At 39.3% G+C, this 27,500-nt stretch overlaps 2 protein-coding genes across 2 annotated transcripts in view; one reads left to right on the top strand and one right to left on the bottom strand.

Annotated features, from left to right (window-relative positions):
• The window catches only part of LOC125030933 (DNA (cytosine-5)-methyltransferase PliMCI-like), a 13,655-nt gene extending 2,071 nt beyond the window's left edge, over window positions 1–11,584 (top strand). Inside the window, exons 3-24 of the mRNA XM_047621316.1 lie at window positions 184–562; window positions 912–1,101; window positions 1,217–1,429; window positions 1,896–2,077; window positions 2,223–2,482; window positions 2,860–3,657; window positions 4,589–4,753; window positions 5,100–5,216; window positions 5,520–5,606; window positions 5,846–6,014; window positions 6,957–7,082; window positions 7,214–7,407; window positions 7,506–7,650; window positions 7,806–7,957; window positions 8,107–8,238; window positions 8,363–8,565; window positions 8,655–8,766; window positions 9,017–9,166; window positions 9,361–9,527; window positions 10,085–10,325; window positions 10,420–10,536; window positions 10,747–11,584. Coding sequence (XP_047477272.1) covers window positions 184–562; window positions 912–1,101; window positions 1,217–1,429; window positions 1,896–2,077; window positions 2,223–2,482; window positions 2,860–3,657; window positions 4,589–4,753; window positions 5,100–5,216; window positions 5,520–5,606; window positions 5,846–6,014; window positions 6,957–7,082; window positions 7,214–7,407; window positions 7,506–7,650; window positions 7,806–7,957; window positions 8,107–8,238; window positions 8,363–8,565; window positions 8,655–8,766; window positions 9,017–9,166; window positions 9,361–9,527; window positions 10,085–10,325; window positions 10,420–10,536; window positions 10,747–10,869 — 4,422 coding nt within the window. The 3' untranslated portion in view covers window positions 10,870–11,584. The remainder of the gene's footprint in view (window positions 1–183; window positions 563–911; window positions 1,102–1,216; window positions 1,430–1,895; window positions 2,078–2,222; window positions 2,483–2,859; window positions 3,658–4,588; window positions 4,754–5,099; window positions 5,217–5,519; window positions 5,607–5,845; window positions 6,015–6,956; window positions 7,083–7,213; window positions 7,408–7,505; window positions 7,651–7,805; window positions 7,958–8,106; window positions 8,239–8,362; window positions 8,566–8,654; window positions 8,767–9,016; window positions 9,167–9,360; window positions 9,528–10,084; window positions 10,326–10,419; window positions 10,537–10,746) is intronic.
• LOC125030934 (protein adenylyltransferase Fic-like) lies at window positions 10,542–19,226 on the bottom strand. Its single transcript, XM_047621317.1, has 6 exons — window positions 18,877–19,226; window positions 16,934–17,168; window positions 16,590–16,819; window positions 16,194–16,369; window positions 15,593–15,802; window positions 10,542–14,604 (listed from the first exon to the last, which is right to left on the bottom strand). The coding sequence occupies exons 1-6, from the start codon at window positions 19,214–19,216 to the stop codon at window positions 13,975–13,977; spliced, it is 1,821 nt and encodes a 606-aa protein (XP_047477273.1). The 5' UTR covers window positions 19,217–19,226; the 3' UTR covers window positions 10,542–13,974.
• Window positions 19,227–27,500: the final 8,274 nt, after the last annotated feature.

The raw sequence follows: 27,500 nt of genomic DNA, 5'->3' as shown, positions 1-27,500 counted from the left end.
TTTTGGTAAAACAATCTAAGGGTTTTGTAGATCATTCCTATGAAAAATATTTAAAGTATAGGACAGTAACAAATAAGTGACCTTACTGTTTCATCCTTAGTGGTATAACAAGAGAATAGCATGTGATTTGATTTAAAATGTGGTGATGGGATTGAATCATCCCTGTTTTCTCTTCTATTACAGAAAGGATACTTCAACAAACTGGAGAAGTTACTTGTAGCCAGTGTAAAGGTTTTGACAGCAAATACAAATGAGAATTCAGAGAGTACCACAAAGGTCTCGTCACTCAAGGAGAAGCTGTCAAAATATGAAAATAAAGAAAACAACAAGAATGTTGCCAATGAAGGTGCACAGAAGTCAGATCAACAAAAGAGAAAAGAAACCACCGAAGAAGACCAACAGACTGTATCGAAAGAGATGGAGATGGTAAAGATAAAGGAAGAGAGGGATGAGGTCGACGAAATGGAGACAAGTTTGCCACAGGAAGAAGAGGGGATGGAACTTGCAGGTGACAGTGACAGTCCAGATTCTGAGGGAAAGAAAGGCAGAAAAAAGAGTAATGGTAATATTTTCCTTGTGTATTATTTATCCTATGCATAGTATGGTATTTTAAGAATATTTGTTTTAATCTCAACTTCTTTCTTCTTCCTCTTCATCCTCCTTCTCCTCCTCCTCTCCCCTAGATTTTTTATGCATTAGTGTAGTGCCATGAGAATTCACGAATATTGTTTCACTTATTCTTACTCATTATCAGAAAAAAGGTCAAAATATCCTATTTATTTAAAGATTGAGCTTCAAACATTTCTCAGCTTTCAACTTTTCTTGAGCTTCAAATATTTCTCAGCTTTCAACTTTTCTTGACATATATGTTTATACTTCTTATCTATAAAATTAAGACACAGTTGTTACAGGTGTCACCCCTAGAAGAAGTAGACGTTCTCAGAACAACTCGCAAAGATCAGTCACTGACATGTTTGCTGCTATCTCCAAACGAAAGTCAGTGGAATCAGAGGTCAAGAAAGAAGTGGATGACGATGAGCAAGATACAAAACGTCCGAGACTTAAGGAAGACGAGGATATAAAGGAAGATGAAAAACAAAGGTGATGCTGATTAGTTGCTATTTTTTGTTTCTTTGAGTATTGTTTACCAAGAGCATATTTTAAGTCTTTTCCGCTACCTTATTCAACCAAAACTCATTCATGTATACCCCCACAGTATTGGTACCACAGCGAATAAAGTTATGAAGAGATGTGACATCTGCCGACAACAGCTTGAAAGTCCAGACCTGTTACTGTTTCCTGGCCATCCAGACGGGGCTGTGGAGGAGTTTATCGCCCTCACTGACCAGAAATTGTCACTCTTCACCGGGGATGAGGAATTTGTACATGAATACGATGAGAGGCCACAGCACAAGGTTGCTGGGTTCAAGTAAGTTTCTTTTTGTATGTTGACATGGAAAGGATTTTTTTTTTTTCTTTTTTTTTTTTCTTTTTTTTTTTTCTTCTCCAGAAACATCTCATTGCTGCAGTGTGTATATACTCTGCCATGTAAACCTGATTATCAGGTTTTGATAAGGTGCTATTGTGAGCATCCCTTTATAATTATGTTTTGATCTGATGCTTTGTGTTCTTTAATAAAGCTGTTTAAGGTCAAATAACTGATTGGTTCATTTGTCTTGTTTCTCTACATACATACATATATATATATATATATATATATATATATATATATATATATATATATATATATATATATATATGTCTACATACATACATACACATACACATTACCATGTATACATATACAGGATTGAGGATTGACTTAAAACCTATTTAGAGAGAAGTATATTCCCAGTGATTGTCACAAGTGAAATCCAATCTTCATTATTTTTCAGTGTTTATGACAAAGAAGGTCATCTTTGTCCCTTTGATGGAGGGTTGATTGAAAGAAATGTACTTCTTTATTTCTCTGGCTATGTAAAACCTATTTATGAAGAAGATCCAAGCCCCAAGGGAGGAATTGCTACAAAGGAAATGGGCCCTATCAATGAGTGGTGGATATCTGGCTTTGATGGGGGTAAGTAGCTGTCACGTTCCTCCTTGGCTAGTTTGGGCATTTTACTCCTGTTTAGTTGGATAATGATAAGAAGTTATGCCAAGAAATAATCTAGAGTATTTTGAAGTATCTTCTAAAAAATCGCATTGCATTTTTTCCATTATAGGAGAGAAAGCACTCCTTGGCTTCTCAACGGCTTATGCTGAGTACATCCTCATGGACCCAAGTGAAACGTATGCTCCTTTTGTGGATTCTGTTCGGGAGAAGATCTACATGTGTAAGATTGTTATTGAATTTCTTGTCAATAATCCTGATGCAGTCTATGAAGACCTGTTGAACACACTACAGACAACTGTACCTCCAAGTGGCCTAAGCATCTTCACGGAGGAGACACTTATGAGACATGCTCAGTTTGTCTGTGATCAGGTAAGGCAGTAATCCTGAAAAGAATCAGGTATTATTTTATATTTGACGTAAGGATATTTTGATAATTGGGGTCGGGGATTTGTATTTGGGGGTGGCCTCGGCAGAAGAGTAACAAAAAGAGATATATATATATATATATATATATATATATATATATATATATATATATATATATATATATAATTTAAAACCTTATCATCTTTGTTGTGAAGGTTATAATATTTAATTTTATATGAAAAATTTAGTATGGAAAAGTAAAGATGACTATAATGTAGACATTTGATATATGTTAAATTTTTATGAATGTCTGTGCACAAAAAAAGAAAAATTGTTAATAGTGAAATGCAATTGAATGACATTTACCTTCTAATTTCTAGGTGCATAATTTTGACTTGGCAAGTGAGGATGGGGAGGACTTGCTTCTCACTACACCATGCGTCAGGTCTCTCATCAAGCTTGCTGGGGTGGTGCTTGGCAAACGGCGGGCCTTGAAACGAAGAGGACCTAAAATGAAAGTTATCAAGATGCCTAAATGGACAAAGGCAACCACAACCCCTCTTGTTAGAAACCTCTTTGAATCCTTCTTTTCGGACCAGATTGAAATTGACAAAGAAAATCAGATCAGGAAACGAACACGTTGTGGAGTATGTGAAGCTTGCCAGCAACCAGATTGTGGAGAGTGTAAACACTGCAAAGATATGATAAAGTTTGGTGGAACGGGAAGATCTAAACAGTGCTGCATAAACCGTCGCTGCCCTAACATGTTAATAGCAGAGGCTGAGGATGATGAAGGGGAAGATCTTGAGGGAATAGACCTAGACCTGCCCACCAACAAACCCAAGCAACACAGGATACGCAAACACACCCACCGTTGTACATGGATCGGAAGTCCAGTCATCAAGGAAGGAAAACGGACATATTATAGCTCGGTGATGATCAATGAGGAAGAGTATCACATAAATGACTGTGTAATGGTCGAACCTGATGATCCAAAGACTCCAGTTTATATTGCTCGCATCAATCACATGTGGGAAGATGGAAGAGGAGAGAAATATTTTCATGCTCATTGGTTTCTACGAGGAAATGACACTATTCTTGGAGAAACTGCGGATCCATATGAAGTATTCATAGCAGATGACTGTGAGGACACTCTTCTGGATTCTGTTATGAAAAAGGTAAGGAAAAAATTAAGTTATCTTATATTGTGATACAATTTTAGTTGAAGGATCTTTGAAATTGACTACACACAGTAAGCAAGTTGAGAGGTCAGTTTGATCAAATGTTGTATATACAATAAATGTACAAAGTATTACTGTTTACTGATGAGAACGATTAAGTTAAAAAGTGTGGGATATTCTCTGGGTGAAATGAAAAGCTATAATACTATCAACTTTGTCTACTAGAAAGTTTACAAAATTTCCTATATTCCAAATTTAAATAGGGTTCAGGCATTATTTCCCTGATGCAAGTGAAAGTAAAGGACAAATGTTAACAAATTGTTGCTGGGAAAGACCTATACATACATGCCATACCAACTAATTTTAGTTTATTGATTGTGTTTATACATGGATGTCTCAACAGGTGCCTAGTATTCAAGGAGTCATTTATATATATATATATATATATATATATATATATATATATATATATATATATATATATATATATATATATATATATATATGTATATATATATTACATATACATACATACATACATACATGCATGCATACATATATACATATATACATATATACATATATGCGTGTGTGTGTGTGTGTGTGTGTGTGTATGTATATATTAGTATTGCTGATATTATTATAATCATAATGTCAATAGTGATAGTAGCAGTATGATATTAAGAGCATTTAGATCAAAAATAGAAATCCCACAAAACTCAGATAGCAAAAATCATGTAGGACATGTAGGCCTACCGATTGATGACTCCTTGGTAGCTGAGCAATGTGGCGCCACCTGTGTGCAAAAAATTAATATTAAAAAATCAGAGGAAATGACATGTTCCCAGCCACGATGGATTGATTTTTGTCAGGGAAAGTCTTTATTTCTATGAAGAATTCATGTACTTTTTTTTTTCTCTCTTCATAGATATATGTTGACAAGTATGAAGTTCCAGCGAACTGGAATGAACTTGGTGGAATCCAGAATCCTGATGAACACTACCCCACCAACACAGAAGATGGTTGTCACTTTTGGTATCAGAAGATGTACCATCCTCAATGGGCCCGCTTTACAGATCTCGCAGAGCAGGAGGTGACTAAAAACTTCATATGTAGTGACTTTTATATTATGGAAGATGAGTTAAGACTGGGATATGAGTCAGGTTTAAGTCTTTGTCACAAGCAGTTAGTATGAAATTTATTCATTAAATTGCAGTTTCATAGATAAAATATACATACCAGGATGATGTCCTGTCATCATGGTAGGATGATGTCTTGATGTCATGCATGGTCAAGCCTGCTCATTGTTGCGCACACTGAGCAATTGTCCACTTTTTTGCCCCTGGCTGTATTTGCTGTGGGAAAACCCCCCCAAAAGTAGGCTTAGGGCCCCTTTTTACTAAATATACTAATTTATTTTTTATATACCTTATTCCTAGGATGCTAGCTCTGACAGTAAGCACCGCCACTGTGTTTCATGTGAACGTATCAAGAAAGCCGAATTGCAAGAAATGTGTATGATGGGAAATAAGTTAGAGGAGTCTGAGGGTACTAAGGTAAGTTTGCTTTTGTGTGTGTCTGAGTGAGAGTGAGAGTGAGAGTGAGAGTGAGAGTGAGAGTGAGAGTGAGAGTGAGAGTGAGAGTGAGAGTGAGAGTGAGAGTGAGAGTGAGAGTGAGAGAGAGAGAGAGAGAGAGAGAGAGAGAGAGAGAGAGAGAGAGAGAGAGAGAGAGAGAGAGAGAGAGAGAGAGAGAGAGAGAAGGATGTATACTATATTTTTTGAGAAAACATTTCTATACAAAGGCTTTCTGTATTTTTTGAAGAGATGAGGTGTATTTCATTTCTATTTCTATTTTTCCAGAAAATGTATGCCTCGGTCTCCTATATGGGCAACGAGTTTTCCGTTGGAGATTGCATGTTTGTCAACCCTGGAGCATTCAGCTTTACAGTAAGAATTATTTATGTCCTGCAGATAACGAGAGAACAGACTAAATCGCACTTTTACAGACCATGTATCATTTTAATCACAAACAAACATATTGAATATTGCCGTCTCATTTCTTCTACTTCAGAAAAGATTGTTATCCTTGTATACTGTGACTGTCGTGGAGTTTTGTTTAGGAGATACTTCAGTAACATAAAGAGGAACATGAGTGTATTTTGATCATGGATATGTATCAATTCCAGGTAAAACCAGCACCACTGCCAAAGAAAGAAAGCAAAAAGAAAAACGTTGATGAAGAAATGTATCCAGAAAATTACCGAAAGTCGTCAGATCACATCAAAGGCTCCAATGAAGAAACTCCAGAGCCGTTCAGGATTGCGAGAATTGTCAGCATATCTTCAAGAAGTTCAGGTTAGGAGGTTAATGGAGGAGGAGATGCATAGTCCTTTTATATTCTTTCTCTCTTCTTTTTCTTTCTTCATTCTTTATTTTATCATCATCATCATCATGGTATCTGACAGTGCTGAGAAAGAGAGAGAGATTTATAATACTTGTTCTATCCAAGGCATGATTCTGGTTCCAGGAGTAAAGGAGGTGTATGATAGAGTAAATTAAAGGATGTAAAAGGAAAAACAGGTAGGTGAAATGAAATAACTTATTTTATGATAATCTAAGATAGCAAGGAAATCCAAAGTCTAGGCAAAGCAAAAACTAAAGCAAGTCTGAAATTTGGAATTGCCTACATTTTCCAGAGAATTTATATTTGAGATGGTCCACAGCTAGATTGAGTAGTCCTAAGCACTTCATCAGTTTTATACAATGAATATTTTGTGTGTTTGTGTAAAATGTGCGCAAAATGTGTTTGAAGTCAGATTTTATTTTTTCTCTTATGATCAATAAAAGAAGTTATCATGAGGACAGATTTAGTCTGTCCTCATTTAGTCAGACAGGCACTTTTACCATCAAGTCTTACAAGAACATCATTTGAAAATTAGCTATATCCTATTTAAATTGGTCATCATTCATTTTGTTGACAATCATCTTAGACTATATTTTGCTAATGGATCATATATGTAATGTTACTGAACGTTTTTGACAACAATTATGGGTACCTTAGTTGAGTGTGATTGTGTTCTCTAGTTGTTCATCTTCCTCAACTTCCTTCTACTTGCTTTCTTATACTTTATTGAACTACCTGAAGAAAAATTTATTTGTACAGATGTATTTTTTGCTTGTGAAAAGAACATGTTTAATCTTGGAAATTTTGGGTATTTTAGTTGAATTTGATTATTGACTATGACAGAATTAAGATATTAATCCTCCCTCCCTCCCCCCCTCTTTCTTTAAATGTAGAATCAGAACAGAGTCCATGTGATGTGATAGTGAAAGTTGCCAAGTTCTACCGGCCAGAAAATACCCATCGTGGAAGAGGAGCATCCCTCCAGGCAGACCTGAATCTTATTTACTGGAGTGAAGAAGGTGAGTTGAATGTTAAACTTCTTGCTATAGAAAAGGGAAAACGGTATAAAGATAAAGGTTTATGGAGGATTTTCATAAGTTCATGATGTGTTGTTACTAAATTAGTTTTACCTCCCTTTTTTTATCAACAGAGACGAGTATTACGTTCAGTGATGTTGCTGGAAAGTGCTTTGTTACATACCAAGAAAATTTAGCTGGTAAAAGTGTTGATCAGTTCTTCAAAGAAGGGCCATTCAGGTTTTTCTTTAGAGAAGCATACGACCCCAAAGAAAAAACATTTGTGGAGCCACCTGCCCGTGCACAAACTATGGGCATTGTAGGAAAGGTGTGTTTTACAGTTTTCTTCTGAAATTGAAATTGTAGATACATTTTTACTGTGAGTATGTGATCTTTGAGATTTCCTAATTTTCTTTTCTTGTACAGGGTAAAGGAAAGGGAAAAGGAAAAGGAAAAGGAAAAAGTGAAAGCAAAGACAATGCTGGGGAGCAGAATAGCTTGCAAGGTTTTCCTGAATATCCGGCTGTTTCCCAAAGACTGCGGACTCTTGATGTCTTTGCTGGTTGTGGAGGTACACTTTGATTTTCTTTATTTTTATTTTTCCCTCTTAATTAGAGGGAATTAGTGCAAACCTTTGCTTTAATTAGTGACATTTATTGTCTGAATTATGAATAGTGACTTTTTAACACCAGAATGGTCATAACTAATCTGTCTTTCCTATAACAGGCTTATCAGAAGGTTTCCACCAAGCAGGGATAAGTGAGTCTAAATGGGCAGTAGAAGTATTTGAACCAGCTGCACAAGCTTACCGGCTTAACAACCCAAGTTCTACAGTGTTCACTGATGACTGTAATTTGCTGTTGAAGATGGTGATGGAGGTAAGTTAGAGGGTGTGGCCAGTCCAATTTTTGTTTTGCCAGAATTGGGAATGTTAGGAATGAAGAAGAGGGAGAGAGAAAAAAGAGAAATGGTTGATTGCATAAGGGATAATTTACTGTAGGATTATATATATTTGTTGCATTTACAGGGTGAAAATATGAACTCGAAAGGCCAGCGTCTTCCCCAAAGGGGTGATGTAGAAATGATGTGTGGAGGCCCTCCTTGCCAAGGTTTCTCTGGCATGAATAGGTTCAACTCTCGCCAGTATTCTATGTTCAAGGTAAGATTATCAGTATTGTTAAATAATATAATTTTCCTCATGATCCATTATTCATTGCTATTTGGAATGATTAGGTTGTATTTTGTTATATTTTAAGTTAACAAGCCAAACTTTTCATTTGCAGAATTCCTTGGTGGCTTCATACCTTTCCTACTGTGATTACTATCGCCCAAAGTTTTTCCTTCTGGAGAATGTACGAAACTTTGTGTCATACAAATGCTCCTTGGTGCTCAAGTTGACCATGAGAGTTCTCGTAAAGATGGGCTATCAGTGTACATTTGGTGTGCTTCAGGCTGGCAATTACGGAGTTGCGCAAACCAGGCGGAGGTGGGTGTAAATATTTTATAACAGTGAAATTGAATTATTTGGTCTCTTTGATGTCAAGCTCTCTAATTGATGGTCAACTTTTTGTGCAGGTTAATTATCCTTGCTGCTGCACCTGGCGAAAAGCTCCCTTTTTATCCTGAACCAACACATACATTCAGCCCAAGAGCTTGCAATCTCTCTGTTGTTGTAGATAACAAGAAGGTAAGTTTGTCCACGATGAGTCTGACATTTTTATGCTTGCCTTTTTTGTTTTGTTTGTTGATGATTTTCATAATTTATTTTTAAGTATTTTATTGTTTACTGAAAGACTATTACATTTATTTTGCATTTACTGTATATCTAAATCTTTAATTAAAAGACCTGTAGGTAGACATGGAAAGAACTGATAAACAAAAAAGAATAATTATTGAAAATTAAAATTAGTCATTTGAAATTTTGTAACCTTTTCCAGTACACCACAAACTCCCAGTGGGTCGAGTCCTCCCCATTACGTACAATCACAGTGAGAGATACCATGTCAGACCTTCCTGAAATCCGCAATGGCCATCGCAGGGAGGAGATAAGTTATGGCACTGATCCAGAGTCCCATTTCCAGCGCTTGGTAAGGCTTTTGTATTGATAGCAATGCTTGGAGGGGATGACAGTTTATTTTTGCATTCAAAAACAAAATTTCTTTAACTTTGGCTTGCTTGTTGATATTATACTGTTGTTCTACAAGTGTATAACATAACCAATTTTGATATGATAGCATTTATCTCACAGCTTTTTTTCACATTTACTTTTATTTCCTTGTAGATCCGTGGCGATCAGTATCAGCCCATTTTGCGAGATCACATTTGTAAGGACATGGCACCTCTGGTTGAGGCTCGCATGAAGTACATTCCAACAGTGCCAGGGTCTGACTGGAGGGACTTGCCCAACATCGTAGTTACCCTTTCAGATGGAAAAGTAACAAAGAAACTGTGAGTATATGAAGCACCTAATGTTCAACCTGATAGTTTTAATTACTTGTGATGAATGAATGATGAAACTTGCTTGCTTCTTCTTTTTCTTTCTTTCTTTCTTTTTCTCTCTCTCTCTCTCTCTCTCTCTCTCTCTCTCTCTCTCTCTCTCTCTCTCTCTCTCTCTCTCTCTCTCTCTCTCTCTCTCTCTCTCTCTCTCTCTCTCTCTCTTTTTTTTTTTTTTTTTTGGGGGGGGGGGTTAAAAGGATACACAAATTTCCATTAATTACCAAGACTAATTATTCTATATGTTCTCTGGTATGTCACATAGTTATAAAACAGTGAGCATGAAAGGTGAGAAAAGTTATTAAACAAAATGAAATATATAAACAACCCATCAGTTTTTGAGTGGCTTAATTAAATTATCTCATATCAAGCACAAAAGTCCAAGTGTACTCAGTTGTTAAGGTAAATGAGAAATTCTTTGATTTTAAATGTCATTTCCATATTTCCTGAATATTGTAATTTAGGGACTTTGAAAGTTTTTGTATAGTAATCTGTTTTTCTTTCATTTCCAGTCAGTACACCCATCCTGACAAAAAACAGGGGAGATCATCAACTGGAGCACTAAGAGGTGTCTGTGCTTGTGCTGCTGGTAAAGCATGTGATCCAATGGACAAGCAGTTTAACACCCTCATTCCTTGGTGCCTTCCACACACCGGCAATCGTCACAACCACTGGTCGGGTCTCTATGGCAGGCTAAATTGGGACGGTTTCTTTTCCACAACTGTCACAAATCCTGAACCAATGGGCAAGCAGGTATTAACAAATGTCTAATCTGTTTTTAAGACTTTTGACAAGGTACTTCTAAGAAATAGAAAAAGATGATAATTTTTCTTTTTTCTTTTTCCAGGGACGTGTGTTGCATCCAGAGCAGTCTCGGGTTGTAAGTGTGCGCGAATGTGCCAGATCACAAGGATTCCCAGATACCTACCGTTTTTATGGATCAATTTTGGAGAAACACAGACAGGTACGTATGCATTATTATTGTATTTTGCTTTCAGGTATGTGTACAAACCATATGAGAATATAGGTCAAATAAGGTTTTTAAACTGCTCTCCTACAGTAACTAATGAACACAAAAATCTTACAATAGTGAAGTCTTGTTATATTTTAGATTTACATTACTGCATAAGTCAATCCCTCTATTACTTTATTTGAAAGCAATGCCATTCCTCAGGTTGGAAATGCTGTTCCTCCACCTATGGCACGTGCAATTGGACTAGAGATCCGAAAGTGCCTTGCTGCTAGGGATGATAAAGGTCAGAAAAGCAAATTAGAAGGTAAAATGGAAGTGGAGTAAGAATAAAAGAAAAAAAACCTACTTCTTGATAGTTCATTGGTCTTCAATTAACATTTCAAATGTGTCCATCACATATTTTGTATAGCAGTCAGTATTCAGTACTGGTGTTTAGTACTGGCTAATAATATAACCTTTGAACAAAAAAGCTTTAGTATATTTTTTTAATGCAATGTTTTACACTACAATTTTTATTTTTAATCTGCCTACCAAGGAAAATGATTGTACTTTGAATGAATGAATGTATGTATAAGAGTACAATTATTTCGTGATTTTAATGTATTATTGGATTTTATTGTTAGAGAGAATAACTTAATTATTTGTGTTGCTAATGTATTATCTGATCATGATGCACAGAAAAAAAAAATATCCATACTATTTAATTTTCTTGAATCAGTATACATGCATTGTAAATAACAGACACTTTTATTGCAAATATTTAAGATAGAACCTGTTAACTGCAATGGAGACACCAAATGTTATGTCATCTACAAAATATCCAAATATGGAATTAATTTATTCTTCAAGGTATGTTTCAGGTTAACTTTGCAAAAGATTCAGGTTACTCTACACTTCTGTTTTGGAGGAGAACCTGCCAGTGGTAGGGGAAACACAACTTATTTTTGTTTGTGTTTCTTTTTAGAGAAAAGACATTCCAAGCAAGAATGAGTTTTATATATATATATAGTATTTGCAATAAAGAAATGTCTTTTTCTTATTACTTTTCTTTTAATTTCCCCAAGTAATATCCATTAATGAAAACCGAATATAAAAAATTGTCATGTAAAAAACTTTTGTGTTCATTACCATAACAAGCCAACCTTCATTAAAACTTTTATCATTATCATTATTGTTGTTATTTTTAGTTACTATTTATATAATAATGATAACAGTACAAATACCAATATCATTATTCCTAAATGTTCAACATATGCACATTTCTATACATACAACATGTTATGACATTTAACCCCTTTTAGACTTTTTAAGTCTCATTACCTAAAACATTGTTTGTCACAGCCAAGAACACAGAGCAGACTAATTTTATGTTCACCATGCTTCTGCTTTTTACTCTTGGGCAGCTGACTCAGCATGCACCCTGAAGTATTGTTCAGTATAATACTAGAGTCCTGTCATGACTGGATTAAATAACATCAATTCCATCATGAAACCCTTAGGCAAAAAAAATAAACCAGTTTTCAATACATGTTTGTGTATTATACTATTCATAAAATATTATACTTAAACTCCTGCCTAGTCTTTGGTTTTAATAAATAGGGAAGAATCTCCTTTACATGACATATACATCTTTAATGCCTTTTTTATTCATTACATATAAGAAAATAAATTATTTGAGTATCTACTAGTATAAAAGAGCTTTTTGAGTTTTGTTTCCAAATTACACATTTTAAATAATTAATAGCAAGTTCATTCTATCTATGGCCCCATCCACACAAGGAGCAGTACCCACACACAGACAAACCTGCTAAATCACAGTAAGACAGGTAAAGGCTGCAAAAGTGAGAAACCAGAGGCAAACCATCCAAATGACCATGCCTGTTGGTAAAAGCTGGCAAGAGGTAAAATGCCACAAACTGAGCCATCTTATCTGTAAACACACACAAAGAGTGTGATCTCTAAGAACCACATTTAGGTGCCCAGGTACCACTGTTACTAGATCCAAGCCTGGTATATTTATGGTCAAATCAAGCCTCATTTGTTACTCTTACAGAAACAACCCTAACTTCTGGTATTCTTAAATTAACTGCAGACCTACAAAATATAACGTGAATGGTTAATATATTAAATCTTGGTATCATTCAGTATTCATGTGTCAGACATGTAAGAATAATAATGTCAAATATGAACACAAGAACAAGCCAGACAAATGTCATCATGCCATACTAATAAATGAGTTTATCTCATTATTAACATCACTTCTTTCTTCAGGTTAAGAAATCCATCTTTATCAAGAAATTATTTGAAGACAAGTTTCATGCAATGTAATAATAAATTTGGGCTAGTATATTAGTTTTGATGCAAAGTGCTAAGATTTGCAAGAATATATGCAGTCTAGGTTTTTAGATTATCATGAATATAATCATTCATCTGCAATAAAAAGTAGGCAGTTATGAAAGAATATTTTGCTCAAATTACTAATATCTAAGCCAAAGCAGAGAGTCTCAGGTGTAGATAAGGAGCAACAGCATTTTGGAATAACAAATCTGGCATATCAGACTTCTTACTTTTTTTATCTATTTATTTTTCTTTCTCTTTTTGAACTAGAACAGAAAAACTGATTAAACAGATAACAATTTCCTGTAGCCTTATGCAATCAGCCATGGCAAATGCTGATCAATATCACCAAAAATGATAAGGAAATGAATGCCCAACTAAAGCAAAAAACACATGCACCGGTATCTAGTGAATAACTTTTAACCATGGAGACCTGCTAAATTCCTCTAAATAGTAGAGAAAAGATACAATCTATAATAAATATATATTAATTTATAAGAAAACAGTAAAATTAAATTTCAGGCATGTCTCACACTTAAAAATGTAAATAATCTCTCCAAAAATATATTGCTATACAAAAAAGAAAAGGAAATATAAATGATAAAACTACACAAATCTTGAAAGGGTATTGGGGTAAAATACTGCATAAGCATTTCTGTCATTACTTTCATATGATTCTTGAGCACTAGTATGATATTTATATATATTATACAAAAAAATCTCTATTATACTAATATCAACATTTATTTTTCTTAAGTGGGAGTTAACAGGGCAGCATTTTAATAAATAGATCCCTCATGAATGCTCAAAAATATAAATACTGTTGTATAATATATACAACCTCAACATAAAAACATTAATAGTTCAACAAATATGACACTTATTCTAAATTGTGCACTCAAACCTGCTACGGTTTATGTGTTAGGGTATAGTACTATCAACAATATTGTAAAGATTTCTTTAAAATAAATAAATATATATATTATTGTCACTTTATACATGTATGCTGTGCAAGTATGGATGTACAATTTCCAGTACATCTAAAATCCTAATAATTCAATATATACTTAGAAAATTAAAAATATATTTTTACTAAAGACCACGTGCTATAGTGTTCTCGTCATCTTCAAGGTCCCTTTTATCCTTTAGTTTATCTTCTATTGTAACTTCTTCAAACAAATATTGTTCATTTAGCACCCTTCCATATCTCCTTGTTCCACTTACTGTTCCGTGATCTTCGTCACTAGCAAACCATAACTTAAAACCATGCTCATGATCAACACTACTTTCTGACCTATGACTAGAACCTTCCTTAAGTATGTCATCTTCAATGTTTGTGGGTATATAACTCTGACCTCCACTGAACAGTTCTTTCTCCTTATACTCCTCTTCTTCCACTTGCCATGGTGGAATGTCATCAACAGATTCAAAGGAAAACTTTTTGACTTCCTCACTGTCAACATTAGGCTTCATATCAGCCATTTCATAATCTTTTTCCTGGTGGTCTTTTTTCAACTTATTCACTCCACCTTTGCTTTCATTTTCCTGGCCTATTTTGGGTAAGGCCTCCTTTGTGGCCCACAAATACACATCTAATGTCTTCTCAGTGCAGTGTGCAATGAATCTGATGAATGGCCGAGTGTCACCTTCATTAGCTGTTTGTAGGCAGTCATAATACATGAGCCTGTCTTGTTTACGGATTATTACAGGTGGGTAGCCAGCCTGAAAAATACAAAAATTACAATGTACACAATACATTGAATATTTAGAAAAATAAAAATTACTGATTCATCCTATCAATCAACTACTGTTATATACAGAATATCACTTGTTGACTATTTATTAACTTGATTATAGAAAATGTTTTATTTTGGATATGATTAGTACTATAAAGGACAAGATAGGTTTAGCTACTTAGACCTGTAGAACCTTCATGTACAGTTAATGTTAACCTGACAGGCAACCTAAACCAATGACTTGGCCAAAATACTTTTGTGAGACTGCATGTGTTAGCTCAGTAATTGCAACCTAAACCAATGACTTGGCCAAAATACTTTTGTGAGACTGCATGTGTTAGCTCAGTAATTTCAATTATTGTTTTCCATTCATTATTGTTCTTGGTCCCTTTTCTTTTTAAGTAAATGTGTTTTCTGCTGAGGGGAGGGGGCTGTATGTCTGCATGAGGATACACAATACTTGACCTTTCCACAGTTTAGGATGGTTTAAAGAATGTAGTGAAAATAATACAGGCCAAAACTTGGGCATGTATGTTGTCAAAAAAAAAAAAATAATAATTCATAAATGATATTTAACCTCTACCCTGGGTTTATCATTCAAGGTGCCATCAGCCCACATATCAGCTGAATATATATATCTCTTTACGACCATCATTTTCAGATTTTCCTTTATTGGTGACAATCTAACATAGGGCCCATATATGAAGTCAGGAGACATTATAGTAATGTCCAGGAAAACAAGAAAAATGCTAGAAGAGCATAGCAGTGAGGAAATGGATGGCAATCAGGACAGATGTGAGATGGATACTGACACTCGTGTGTGTGAATGTGAAGAAAATTGTAATGATGAGGATAAGTGAACTGTTCTGCTTCAATTTATTTGCAAGATACTTTTACCCATTTCCTAAGCCCTGTTTTTTTCATACGGAGCAAACATGAATGCAGTTTAAGAAAAAAATATGAACATAACATACCTGCATTAACAGAAAATTCATTAATAATCTTGCTGTTCTTCCATTTCCATCAGCAAATGGGTGTATAAACACTAGCTTGTAGTGGGCAAGAGCTGAATATTTGATTGGATGGAGTCTCTGAGCTTCTGGTGAGTTCAGCCACTGCACAAAATCTTCCATAAGAACTTGCAAGTGTGTTGGTGGAGGTGGAACATGATCACTTACATAAACCTGAAGATGAACCACAATTATATTAATCAATACATATGATGACACACTGAAGAATGTTTGGGGGTTAAAGTAATGAAAGCTGTTGGTTTAATTATAATCAGTCTACAAACAACCATGGAAAATTTAGAATTTTTCTACATGGTATCAGCAGAGGTAATATAATTACCTTTTCATAAAACTGTACTGTAAGAACTTTTGTTTAAAAAACAAATATGAACTGCAAACTGATAAAGAATGGATCCCACAAGAAAATTCATGTATTCTTCTGCAGTCTGAGTTCAAGGAGTTATATAATCCTAATTGTAAATGACATGATATTACATAATGTTCAAAACAAATTAATAAACAAAGAATAATAATGATAAAAATAAAAACATTATATTCACTGCACCTGAGTTGTTCTTAACTGGCCAGCTTGAATGGGATCAACATGACCTAAAACCCTTCGGTGAATTTCCAGAATGTCGTGCAGAGTTATGCGGCCAACTCTGTGCACCAGGGTCATGTTGATATACTTGAGAGCAAGGTCCAGGCCCAAGATCTCATTATGTTCCATCACACTCTTCCCTGCAGAGATTGAAAGATATAAATAGAAATCACACCAATTATTCAGTGTGTAATTGTAAAGATCATATCTTAAGGAATATAAACTACAGTTGTTCATGAGAGAGAGGGAGTGTACACACATGCTATAACATTCTAAGCCTGTCACAAAAATAACAAGTTTTCCATTTTTCAGGCTGCAAATCCCATCATTCGTTATTAGGTGCCCTAGCACTGATCATACCTCCAACACTGAGTCTAGTCTCCAAGATCATCCGAGTCTGTGCCAAGGTCATGGTGTTTCCCTCAATGCCTGCTGTGTGGTAAATGTACTGGAAGTAGGCTTCCTTTTTAATGCGTCTCAGGGAAGCTGAGGAACTCGGGATTAGTGCTAAATCATCTCTTTTGCCATCAATACGACTAAAAATCCCTGCATCCATATCATCAACGATGGGTCTAGTTCTCCGTCGATTTCTGCAAAGATTTTAAACAGTAAAAAGTTAACTCATTACAATTAACTATTTACAAATTGAATGTAGACAATTATAAGCATTCTTACATTTAACATTTCTTGTTTTGCTGTCTCACCTTAATGCCCTTGAATTAGCAGGAGACACAGCCAAGGCCCTTAAGTATAGCTTATCTGCTTGCACTATGTCATTACGGTGATGCTCCAAATATTCTCCATAATGTATGAGAACATCTGGGTGCCTTGGTGCCAAAGAAAAGGCATGCTCCAAAAGCCTACCAGCTCTAACGCTCTTTCCTGAGTGTACCAATTCTTGTGCTGCTTTTAATGTATTTAATGCCTCTATCTCAGCATCTGAAAGAAAAAATTAAGAGTATGAATACCTGCAAAATATGTTTAATAAAGATAATGATTAAATAACTTTCTTTGTTCAATACAGGTAAGAAATACACATTACATTCTCAATCAAAGCTGTCATGTATCATACAATTGCAGGCTACTTGATTCTGAAACATGTTTGATATCTGAGGAGCTGTATGGGCTGTTGCCACAGAAAGGGGATTTTTCAATACCAGTATAAGTGTTCTTAACAAATACCAAACTGATACCCAGTAGAGAATGGTAAAAAATATATTTTACAATCATTCATAGTGAAATATGTGTGAATCTGTTATTTTTCATTGCAAATACTATAGGTAAAAAGTATTGGTAATTGTTTACAAAGCAACGGCACCCCTCTGAGACTAAGTCTCTATTACTCCAGCCACTCCTGGGAATCTACAACATTGCAGTATGAACCATAAACCTTCCTAACCCATGGGCACTGACCCTGGACCCCCACCCCATCCACGTGGACTTACTTACGGCATTTGTCACAACTTATTCTTATTCATTTCTGACGTTATTCTTTGTAAGTGCATATAGTTATATTTATATCAATGAATGTGGTTTCCCCTTTCTTTATAACATTGTCCTTAGATATTCCTTATCTTAGCGCAGTCATTATGTAAATGTAAAGCAAAGTATCACTTGTGTATTATTAGACTTTCTTATTACTAATACTTTAATAACAATTTAATATTAATAATAATATCAATAAGAATAATAACAGTATTGATATCAATAGTAACAGAAAGAATACATTTTCCCGCCAAGTCAAGGAATAGGGAAATCAAGACCAGTCACTAGGACCTACTGCTAGACTCTTTGCTGGCTGAGCACAAATGGAGCCATCTGTATATAACGAAATTCACTAAAAAATACAGGGAATGTTACATAAATCCATGGTGATTGGGTTAAACATGCAAAGGAAATACCATAGATGAAAAGTGTCTAACTTTTTGTCATTCTATCCATTACAAAGCAAAGTTTACCTTGTACCATATGGCTGTGTGAAACTGAAACTATACCAAATATTTGAAGTTAATCTTTACAATATGGGTAATTCTTTACAGTACAGAAACACATGCCAGAGGCTATGTCTCTATTCACTACAAGATAGAGCTGAAACTAAGGAGCGTGAAGTGGACTTGGGTTGTAAGTATCACTTTCCACAATCTTTTTCCTTTATTTGTAATGCGACCATTCTTGTTTGCACATAATTTCTTGTACCAATGACTGCAACGTTTAGTCCTCATGGCAACTTAGATTGTTGAAAAGATTTTGTGCCGTGGAGTTGGGGATTTAGTCTCTGGTGAGTGTTAAAGATTTACCAATTAATACATTTGATAAAAGATAACTATATTTCTCTAGCCAGGAACTCTGTCCTGTGGTCCCCACCCAGTGACTCTGTACCTAGTCTGCGCATGGCATTTGTCGCGAATTATTTTCTTAATTTTAGACATTATTCTTAGCCTGCACAGATTGTTACATACGGTGATGTGTAGATTTGACCTCTCTTTAAGACAGCGTTCTTAGACTTTCCCTATGTTCGTGTAGTCACGTAAACATATCCCAAAAGAGCGCTTTCTGAAAACTCCCACAGCAAGCCCTTAGCCCGCACCGACCTTCCCGCTCGCCACGACATAACCACCTGTCTTGACTCACGCCACCCAATACCTACGCCTGTCTTCCAGCTCCGTCGTCTGCTTCTTGGAGACGGCCTGGTCCTCGTCGTGCGCCCCGAGGAGGGCCATGGCCACGTACCCATCGTCCATCAGCTCCAAGTCCGAGCCCGCTGGAATGGCCCCGAGGGAGGACATCATCGCCAGCTCGGAGGACGCGTAGAACCGCCATGAACTGTGCATCAGAGACACCAAACCCGCGAAAATTGCCCCGCACAAGAACACCAGAAAGAGTGTGAACTTATTCATCTCTTCACTTTGCAGAATTCGAACAATATTCGTCGAAAAAACATATTTACAGCTGCGGAGCGAGCACAGGCGTCTGTCCACATCGGTCATTTGTTTTGGTGTTGCGTCATCAGGAATCCGCGCCTCTGATTGGCTGGCGCGGAGCATTCGAGTCCGGCCGTATTAGAGTGCTATTTCATGCCATTTGCCTTTAATAATGTCGGACTAATAAAATCTTCACATATGTCCCCACTGATGACGAAGATGATTTTTACATTCGTGTGTTCTGCTCCATATGTGTTCAAAAGTTCTAACTCCCTTTATATACAAAGTTTATGTGAATATCTGGAATCGACAAAATATATTTTTGTTCAAATAATCAATATAAGCTATCAAATATTCAGGATTTTGTAAGCAAATTTCAGCGAGAGAAATTAAAGATTGCCTTACCTTTCAAACGCTATTGTATACTTGTTCATTCATAATGATTAAACATTTTCTTAATAATATTGAGTATTACATTCATTAGAGCATTCAAAGAAAACGACAGCTTTTCGTTTTCATAAAAAAACTACGTCAACGTTTGAGGGGAAACTACTGTGTGTTTGATTTTCAAGGCTTGAAATGTACTCGAGATCTGTGAAACAAAAATATGTTACTTTGTGTACTTAAAGAAAAATGAATAATAGCAAAAACTTATATTTCATTGAAAGATAAATTTTCAATCAAGTTATAGCCCAAATAATGTGTAAAACACTCGTTTAGAGTAAATACACAGTTACGGTCTATATAAGTATAGACCTTGATACACAGGTATATTAACTTAATATCGCCTTAACATATGAGCCTCACCAATATTTAAATTATCTATACAAGTACACCGTATAGAGTATATAACTTCCTTGATTGGTATAAACCGTCATCTCACTGTTTTGAATTATCTCGATTCTCTTTATAAGTGATACTGTGATAATATTTCACTTTCTAAACAAGACTGCGATGCTTTACTAGTAGACAGTCCATTCCTAAAATAATGTTTTTACCTTATTTTATTATTTCTATTTATTTTCATTGTATGCAGAGTCATAAGATTGTACTAATATATAAATGATCTGGACGTACTCTTCGATGGTGTTCTTAATAGGTGTACCCACAGTACAGAGTATTATATTCATGGTTCGTGGTGAGGCGTTTGTGGCGGCCACAGAGCAAGATGAATGGATGTATATGCATGCTTTTTGTTCATAAACCGATTAATTGCAGAACAAACTCACTATAGGTAATGATTAACGTAGGTGGTGGAAAGTTCTAGAATGGCCGTGTTTGGTTGTGAGACCAGTGTGTCAGTACTACTAAATACATCTACCTGCCCCGTGGTATCTGACCATGCTTCTATGAATTTCTGAAAATGACAGTATTTGTTTGGTTGCGAGACCAATACGCCAGTATTACTGGATCCGTCTAATGGTGCTATGGTGTCTAATCCTGCTTCTAAGACGGACATGCTGACTGAAATCTTTAAGTCCGAGACTGTGAAGTAACGTTGCAGTCTTTCCCGAGCGGGAGAGCGGATTGCATTTTGAGCTCAAAACTGTATAGTGTTTTGCGGGATCCTCATGAGTGGGGTGGTGTTGACCCACTTGTTGTTATCCTTGTGAATCTATTGTCACTGCTGCTGTTCTTGTTTCCAAGCTCACTAGGCTTTTCTACAGATTAATCTCATTAGATTCCTTCCTGGAATGTTGGCGTGTGACCAGTGTGACCCCATTTCGCAAGGGATTACTAACTAATGATTGAAGACTATTTAGACTCCGATGCTGCCGAAGATATTTGAACATTTGCATGTGTTCAGATTATCCAACCACTTGGAGAATGGTGGATTTTTCTGCCAACTCTTAGTCTGCTTACTGGACAAGCTTGGCTATTATGGTGCCGTACTCTTGAGAGTTGATAGACTGAGGATCAGGTGTCCCAAGCTGATTTCTTTTCATTCCCACATTGTTTCTTTTGTATACCCCAGGTTTCTCACCTGTTTCTTGGTTGAGTTGCCATGACCTTTTACCCAGGAGAGTTAGGATATGTATCATTCACAAATTTAAAGACAAAGGACGGTGTCTTCAGTACAGTATTATATATTGCAATGTACTTTTTATACAAAAAATGGTCAGGATATAATTTCATCAGATACAACACCAAGTGCATGTACAGAAGGAGTTGCTGCAATTGCCTTTTTGCAGTCCCAAATACCGTACAACATAACAATGGCTACGTATGACATACACCACATTAGATTTATGGCCTTACGCTGGATGGTTGTCTTCGTTCCTGCTTTTCGATAAAGTTGAAATTAATTTTTTTCTTTATTTTCGCACACGCACACACACAGGTACTGTCCGACAATGTGGTCTTGTCTTTTATGGTTTGTTTTACCTTTCCCATGCCCTTTGGTGGTTAGTTACTGTACCAATCAAGTGAAAATTTTACTAAATAATTTCATATTTCAACTTTCTGTAAAGAATAATAATATAGTACCATGAATTATGAGCCCGTGTTAATGACAATGGACTTCCTTAAAAATGTTCAGAGCAGTGTTTTTGTAGACAACAAAATTGTTGGATGATTCAGTTAGACGTCCCTAAAACAGAGGTAATATTCCAGTTTAAGGATGGAGTTTACAGCCAAAGTTTCAAGGTTGAAAAACTGTCCATAACTATAAAATAATATTATTTCAAGTTAAAAAATTCTTAGCATTTATGACAGATGAAAGAATGAAGAAATGAATAATTAGAAAAGTATTTAGAGCCAAGAAGAGATAGATGTCAATGCAACATGTTGACCACGCATGTTGCATGGTAAGGGACGCTATTCCAAGTTTGCACTTAATTCAACTTATAATAAGATCATGGGCTTTTCACCCACAGACCTGTCCAAACATTCGGGCATGATCGGGGGGCAAATGTAAAGGTGACGTCACAGGCGAGAGAACGAGGGGGGGGGGGGGGTTTGGTTTGCGAAGTTCTAGCTTCGCCCGGGCCTTCTAGATATGGCCCGGCCTGTGTCAGCTTTTTTACGGCTGTCTCATTGAGTTGTCTGACACTCGGTGCTTACCGTGGCGGCGGGATTGCCAGCAAGCGCTCCTGCCGCCATGGTGTAAGCATTTCGCATAGCCTCTTTACCAGCACGGCGGCTGTTGTGGGCGGTCCATGTCTCAGGAATTGTGTATGGTTACAATTTTCTAGGTAGTGGACTAGTGTGGCGTTCGGCTCGCCGCAGTGCTTGCAGCACCATTCATCGCGTTCGATTGTTGGGATAATCTGCCATGCACAGTGGTAACCTAGGCGCATTCTGTGAAGAATGACTTCGGTACCTCTGTTGCTTACTTCAGAGAGTGCCAGTGGTTCAGAGCCTGTGGCGTCTGAGTACCAGCTGGCCGAGGGGGAGGTTCTCGTTTCCTCTCTGTGGAGCTGCCGTAGGAAGGTACGACCGACCAAGGCACACTTCTCCATAAGTAATTTTCGGCTCGGTTTTATCGTCATGGGATTTGGGGGCATACCCCTGCCAGCGGCGGCTAGTCTGTCAGCAAGCTCGTTCCCTCTGATGCCGATGTGGCTTGGGACCCAATTGATGATAATTCTTCTACCCTGAGCAAGAATTCTCTGTGCCATTGTGAGAATCGTGGTCAGTAGGTAGATGTTGTCTGTGGGTGAGCTGTGCTGAAGACAGTCAATGGCTGCCCTGGAGTCTGTGTGTATGACCACATGTCCTTCCCTTAGGGACGCGTGGCCTAGGGCTCCCATGATTGCAACTGCCTCTGCCTGTAGCGAGGAGGCGTTGTCTGTTACCCTCATGGATCGCGTGGCATCCCTAGCTGCAAAGCCGGCGCCTGCAGTGTGGCTCAAGGGATCGACCGATCCATCCGTGTAGTATGTTCTACTACCCGGAGGAGTGATGGCTGCAATGACCCTGTGGGCTTCTGCCTTTAGGCTAGGCATGGGGTATAGGCTCTTTTTCATTGACAGGTTCATTATGTTGAACTCTATCAGGCTCAGTGCCCACGGCGGGGCTTCGGCAAAGTCGGGGTGGGGGGAGTCCATGCCCTTAGCAAGAAGCTGTTCTTTGAGCTGATGGCGTATCAACACCCTGGCTGTATGAGACAGCCAGGAGTTGTTTGCAACGAGCTCGTTGTCTTGTTCGAGGCATCTGACTAATTTTTGTCTTAGGCTTGTGTTCCTGGGAGCCTGGATGACCTTTGACAGAAATTGTGTTGCCGTTAGATCGATTCGTGAGTCCAGGGGGAGAAGGTTTGCCTCCATCAGGAGGTTGAGGACCTTCGTCCACCTCGGGGCACCCAGAATGATCCTGGCAGCTTCATTTTGGACTGTTTCTAATTTGTCTGTGTGCTTTTTCTTTGCAGCAATTAGAGCGACTGAGGCATAGTCCACAATGGGCCGGACAGCATGTACATAGAATGATCTTAGTACTTTGTGTCTGGCCCCTATGCGTCTCCCAGTCATTGCTCTCATGACAGACAGTCTTGCTTTGGTTCGGTCAACCAGGTACTGGACCTCCTTATGGAAGGAGAGGGTCCGGTCTATCCTTACCCCAAGGTATAGGTAGTCCTTGACCCATTCTAATTCCACTCCCTGGATTTTCAGTCTTGTGCCTCGAACTCTCTGTCTCAAAGCCATGGCTTTGGATTTGGCAGCAGAGATCTTTAGTCCCGTCCTACAACACTCCTCTGACACAAGGTCCAGACAACGCTGGGCTTTATTCTGGCTGCGTGGTCCAGTGGAGGTGATAGCGAGATCGTCTGCATACGAGATGATCTGGCACCCCACTGGGAGGTTTATGTTGAGGATGCAGGACATTAAAGTGTTGAATAGGGCTGGACTGAGAACCCCACCCTGTGGCGTTCCATTTTCGAGCGGCATGTGCTGCGATAGGTGACCCTGGAATTTGACATTGGCAGTCCTGTTCCTGAAGTAGTCACCTATCCAAGCCAAGAGCTTTCCTCTGATTCCCTTCTGGATCAGGCTTTCCTGAATGGCAAGCGGACTTGCCAGTTCAAAAGCCTTCTCCAGGTCAAGGAATACCACCACAGCTGGGCCCTTGCTGATTGTGCTTAAGAGCGTGGCTAAGCTGTGTGCTGTGCCCATGCCCCTTGTGAACCCGTGAAGGAGTTCGTGCGGGGGTCCCGTTTTCCATTGAAGCCGGTTTAGTACCATCCTCTCAGCCGTCTTGGCCAGGCAGCTGAGCAGAGAGATGGGGCGGTACTTCCCCGGCTCCTTTGGTTTTGGGACGGGAACTATGGTAGCCCTCTTCCAACTCTGGGGTAGAGTGGAAGTTTCCCAGGACTTGTTGATGAGTTGCAAGAGTGCACGCTCACCTGCTAGTCCTAGGTGGGAGATAATGGGGTACGAGATCCCATCAGAGCCCGGGGCTGTGTTGGAACTGGTTTTATAGGCTTTCCTTAGTTCCCTCAGAGAAAAGATAACGTCTGAGTTATCGGGTTCGGCTGCCCTTTCTCTGATCTGAGCGTGTCTGTCTGGCTGTAGACGCTCTTGTCTTGCCCTCAGCTCGGCTGGCAGACTGTTGCTGCTCGTTCTCGCAGAGAACTCATGCGCCAGTCTGTTAGCCTCTGCTTGGGGGTCGTGATGGGTGCACCTCGGGGCTGAGCGGCTGGTAGCTCGCTTGACCCGTTGCCACAGCTCTGAAAGGGTGGTTTGGTGGTCGAAGGACTCACACCATTCCAGCCACTTTTCCTGCCTGACTCTGTTGGCAGTTTCCTTGGCATCCGTGACAGCTTCCCTTAGGAGGGATAGGTTGTCAGGGGTTCTTTGCCTTCGGAATAGTTTTCGGCACATGTTCACCCTGTGGTTGACCTCCCTGATCTCGTCATTGAAGTACCAGGCGTCTTTGTGACTTCTGGACCCAGGCCGAGTTTTGGGTATGGTCTGTGAGGCTGCTTCATTAATGGCGTTTAGCAGGCTGGCTTCGAGCACTTCCACATTTTCGCTTTGTGGGGGATTGTTGCATCTCAGACAGAGGGCCAAGGCGTTTTGAAACGCCTGCCAGTTGGCCTTGTCTGTTTTCCATCTTGGATTTGGTCTTAGGATTTCGGCTGGGCCAGCATCCATGAGGGTAGTTATAGTGCCGTAATGGTCACTTGTGACGGTCTCATCGACACACCAGCCAATCCTCCCCACCAGAGTCGCAGTGGCCAGGGTGAGGTCTAGGACCCCTCCTCTGACATGCGTTGGCTCTTGGGTGTTGAGGAGAGCGATCTCAGGGAATGTCTCTAGCACGTCAGCTATGTGATAGCCGGCCGCATCCGGTGCCCGGCAGGGAGCCAGGATGGGGTGGTGTGCATTGAAGTCTCCCCCTATGATCACTCGGTCGTGTGCAGCAGAAGCACAGACCTGGCTGATGTCTAAGCTTTTACAGCGTGGCCGGCTGTACACATTGTACAGTTTGAGGGGCCCCCCGGCCAGGTGAACCTCGACGGCAAGGGATTCAACATCGTCTCCACAGTGCGATGCATCGGCTATTGCGGAGCAGGGGATTGTTGCTCTCACAAGGGTGATCAAGCCTCTCTTGCCAGGTGTTTGTGGCAGTGTGAAGGCATGGTACCCTGAGAAGCGAACAGTGTCCACTGTTAATGTCTCCTGGAGCATGACAATGTCAATGTTCCTTGATCGCACTACTGCTTGGAGAAAAGCGTTCTTTGCAGAGAAGCTATTGATGTTCCACTGTAGGATGCTTAGATGGTGTGTCATGATGTTACTCAGTGATAGTTACATCAGAGACATCGTCGGAGTCTGACAACTCCATTGCGAGGTCCTCGCTGGTTGAGGGCTCCTCGTCTGTTGTCAGGCTATCCTTGGGTCCACTGGGGGGTGGAGAGCCTTTGGTAGCTCTGACTTTGGTTGGTTCGGCTTTTCTCTCAGGCTTTTTCTTGGCTGGCCTTGCTGGCCTTGCCTGGGCAAGGTCAGCGTGATCTGGCTCTGGCTGCACAGATTCAGCCTGTTTTGGCTCTGCCTGTGAAAGCATGGCCTGGTTTGGAGTGGGGAGGGGAGTCTCGTCCTGGGGTGAGGGTGAGGCTGGTTTTTCTCTAGCCAGCTTTCTTCCCTTCAGGGCTGCGACAGTCTGGGTCATTGCCGTCATGGCGACCGAAACTGCCTTCTCGGCCTCCTCACTCGACCTCCCCAGGGCTGTTGCTACTGCTGTGACAACAGCAGTTAACAGGAGAGTCATATCGTCCTCGTCAAAGAGGAGATGATCATCTGTTGGGGAGGTTTTTGTGGTGCTCTTAGAAACTTTTTTCTTTAGTTTCTTTTTCTGCACCTTTGGCATTGTCGGAAACTCCTTTTTGTTGGAGACATCCGGTGTCGGCTGGGGGGCGGCTTCCTTCCTCTTAGGAGGTCGGGGGGCCTTTTCGCTTTTGTTCCTTCCCCAGACATGGGTGCCCGGTGGGGCAGGAACAAAGTCTGATCGGTTTTGAGCAACCTCTTGTCGCCTGAGGGCCGCCTTTTTCCTGACAGAGCAAGTCAGGCTCCAGGCATGATGCTTCTTGGCACAGTTGGGACATTTGGCTGTTGTGTCCCTCTTTTCCTCTTTGTATGCCTTGAGGCATACCTCTGTGTTGTGTGCCTTGCTACAGACACCACATTTAGGCTTGGCTGTACAGTTAGCCTTGTGGTGACCGTATTTCTGGCACTTGAAACACCGAAGTGGTTCTGGCACATACGTTCGAAGGTTGTAGGTGCCCCAGTTACCCAGATCAAGGGTAGTGGTTGGGGCACCTTTCATGGTCACCAGGACTTGCCTGGTTGGGGTCTTCCCCTTCGACATTCGGGAAGCCTGCACGACCTGTGGGTGTGAAGCGATCAGCTCCACATCGTACGAGACTGAGAAGCCAAGTAGCACCATCTTGGCTCTCTTTTCCTCGGGACTTAGTGGGGAAAGACTCACTTTTCTCCCATCAGTTAGCTCCTTCGTTTCCCGGAGGAAATTTAAGGTAGCTTGATCTTTGGGCATTATGATCATGCCCTGATCTCGGGCGACCCGGATCGACAACCGGATTTTCCGTTGCAACTCCAATGCCCTGACCAATTGGTAGGCATTGTCGAAGCCTTCGGGTTTAGCTGGCACTTTGAACTGGGTGAAGCGTTTAGGGGGTCCCGACTCTTCATCAGAGTCGGTATCCGGCCTCGGACGCTTCGGCCCGCCCTTTCGGCTTTCGGGCTTGTTTGAGGAGGCAGGAGCTGATGCGGCTGGTTCAGCCTGCTCTCCCCTCTCAGTCGGGGAGGCCGTCTGTGAACTCAGGGGCCTCCCTGGCTTAGCTGCTGGCCTGGAGAGGCCAGCTCGCGAGTCAAGATCTTTGACTATTCGGTGG

Source organism: Penaeus chinensis, chromosome 12 (assembly GCF_019202785.1).
Source record: "Penaeus chinensis breed Huanghai No. 1 chromosome 12, ASM1920278v2, whole genome shotgun sequence".
Taxonomy (NCBI): domain Eukaryota; kingdom Metazoa; phylum Arthropoda; class Malacostraca; order Decapoda; family Penaeidae; genus Penaeus; species Penaeus chinensis.
Note: the sequence above shows the minus strand (reverse complement) of the source record. Positions and strands in the feature narration are given on the sequence as shown.

Excerpts from the sequence above, each read along its gene's own strand:
- LOC125030934 (XM_047621317.1), bottom strand. The coding sequence starts at position 19,216 with ATGACCGATGTGGACAGACGCCTGTGCTCGCTCCGCAGCTGTAAATAT. Across the intron at positions 17,169-18,876 it reads GACGGAGCTGGAAGACAGGC|ATGCTGAGATAGAGGCATTA; the intron begins GTAGGTATTGGG and ends TTTTTCTTTCAG. Across the intron at positions 16,370-16,589 it reads GACTAGACTCAGTGTTGGAG|GGAAGAGTGTGATGGAACAT; the intron begins GTATGATCAGTG and ends CAATCTCTGCAG.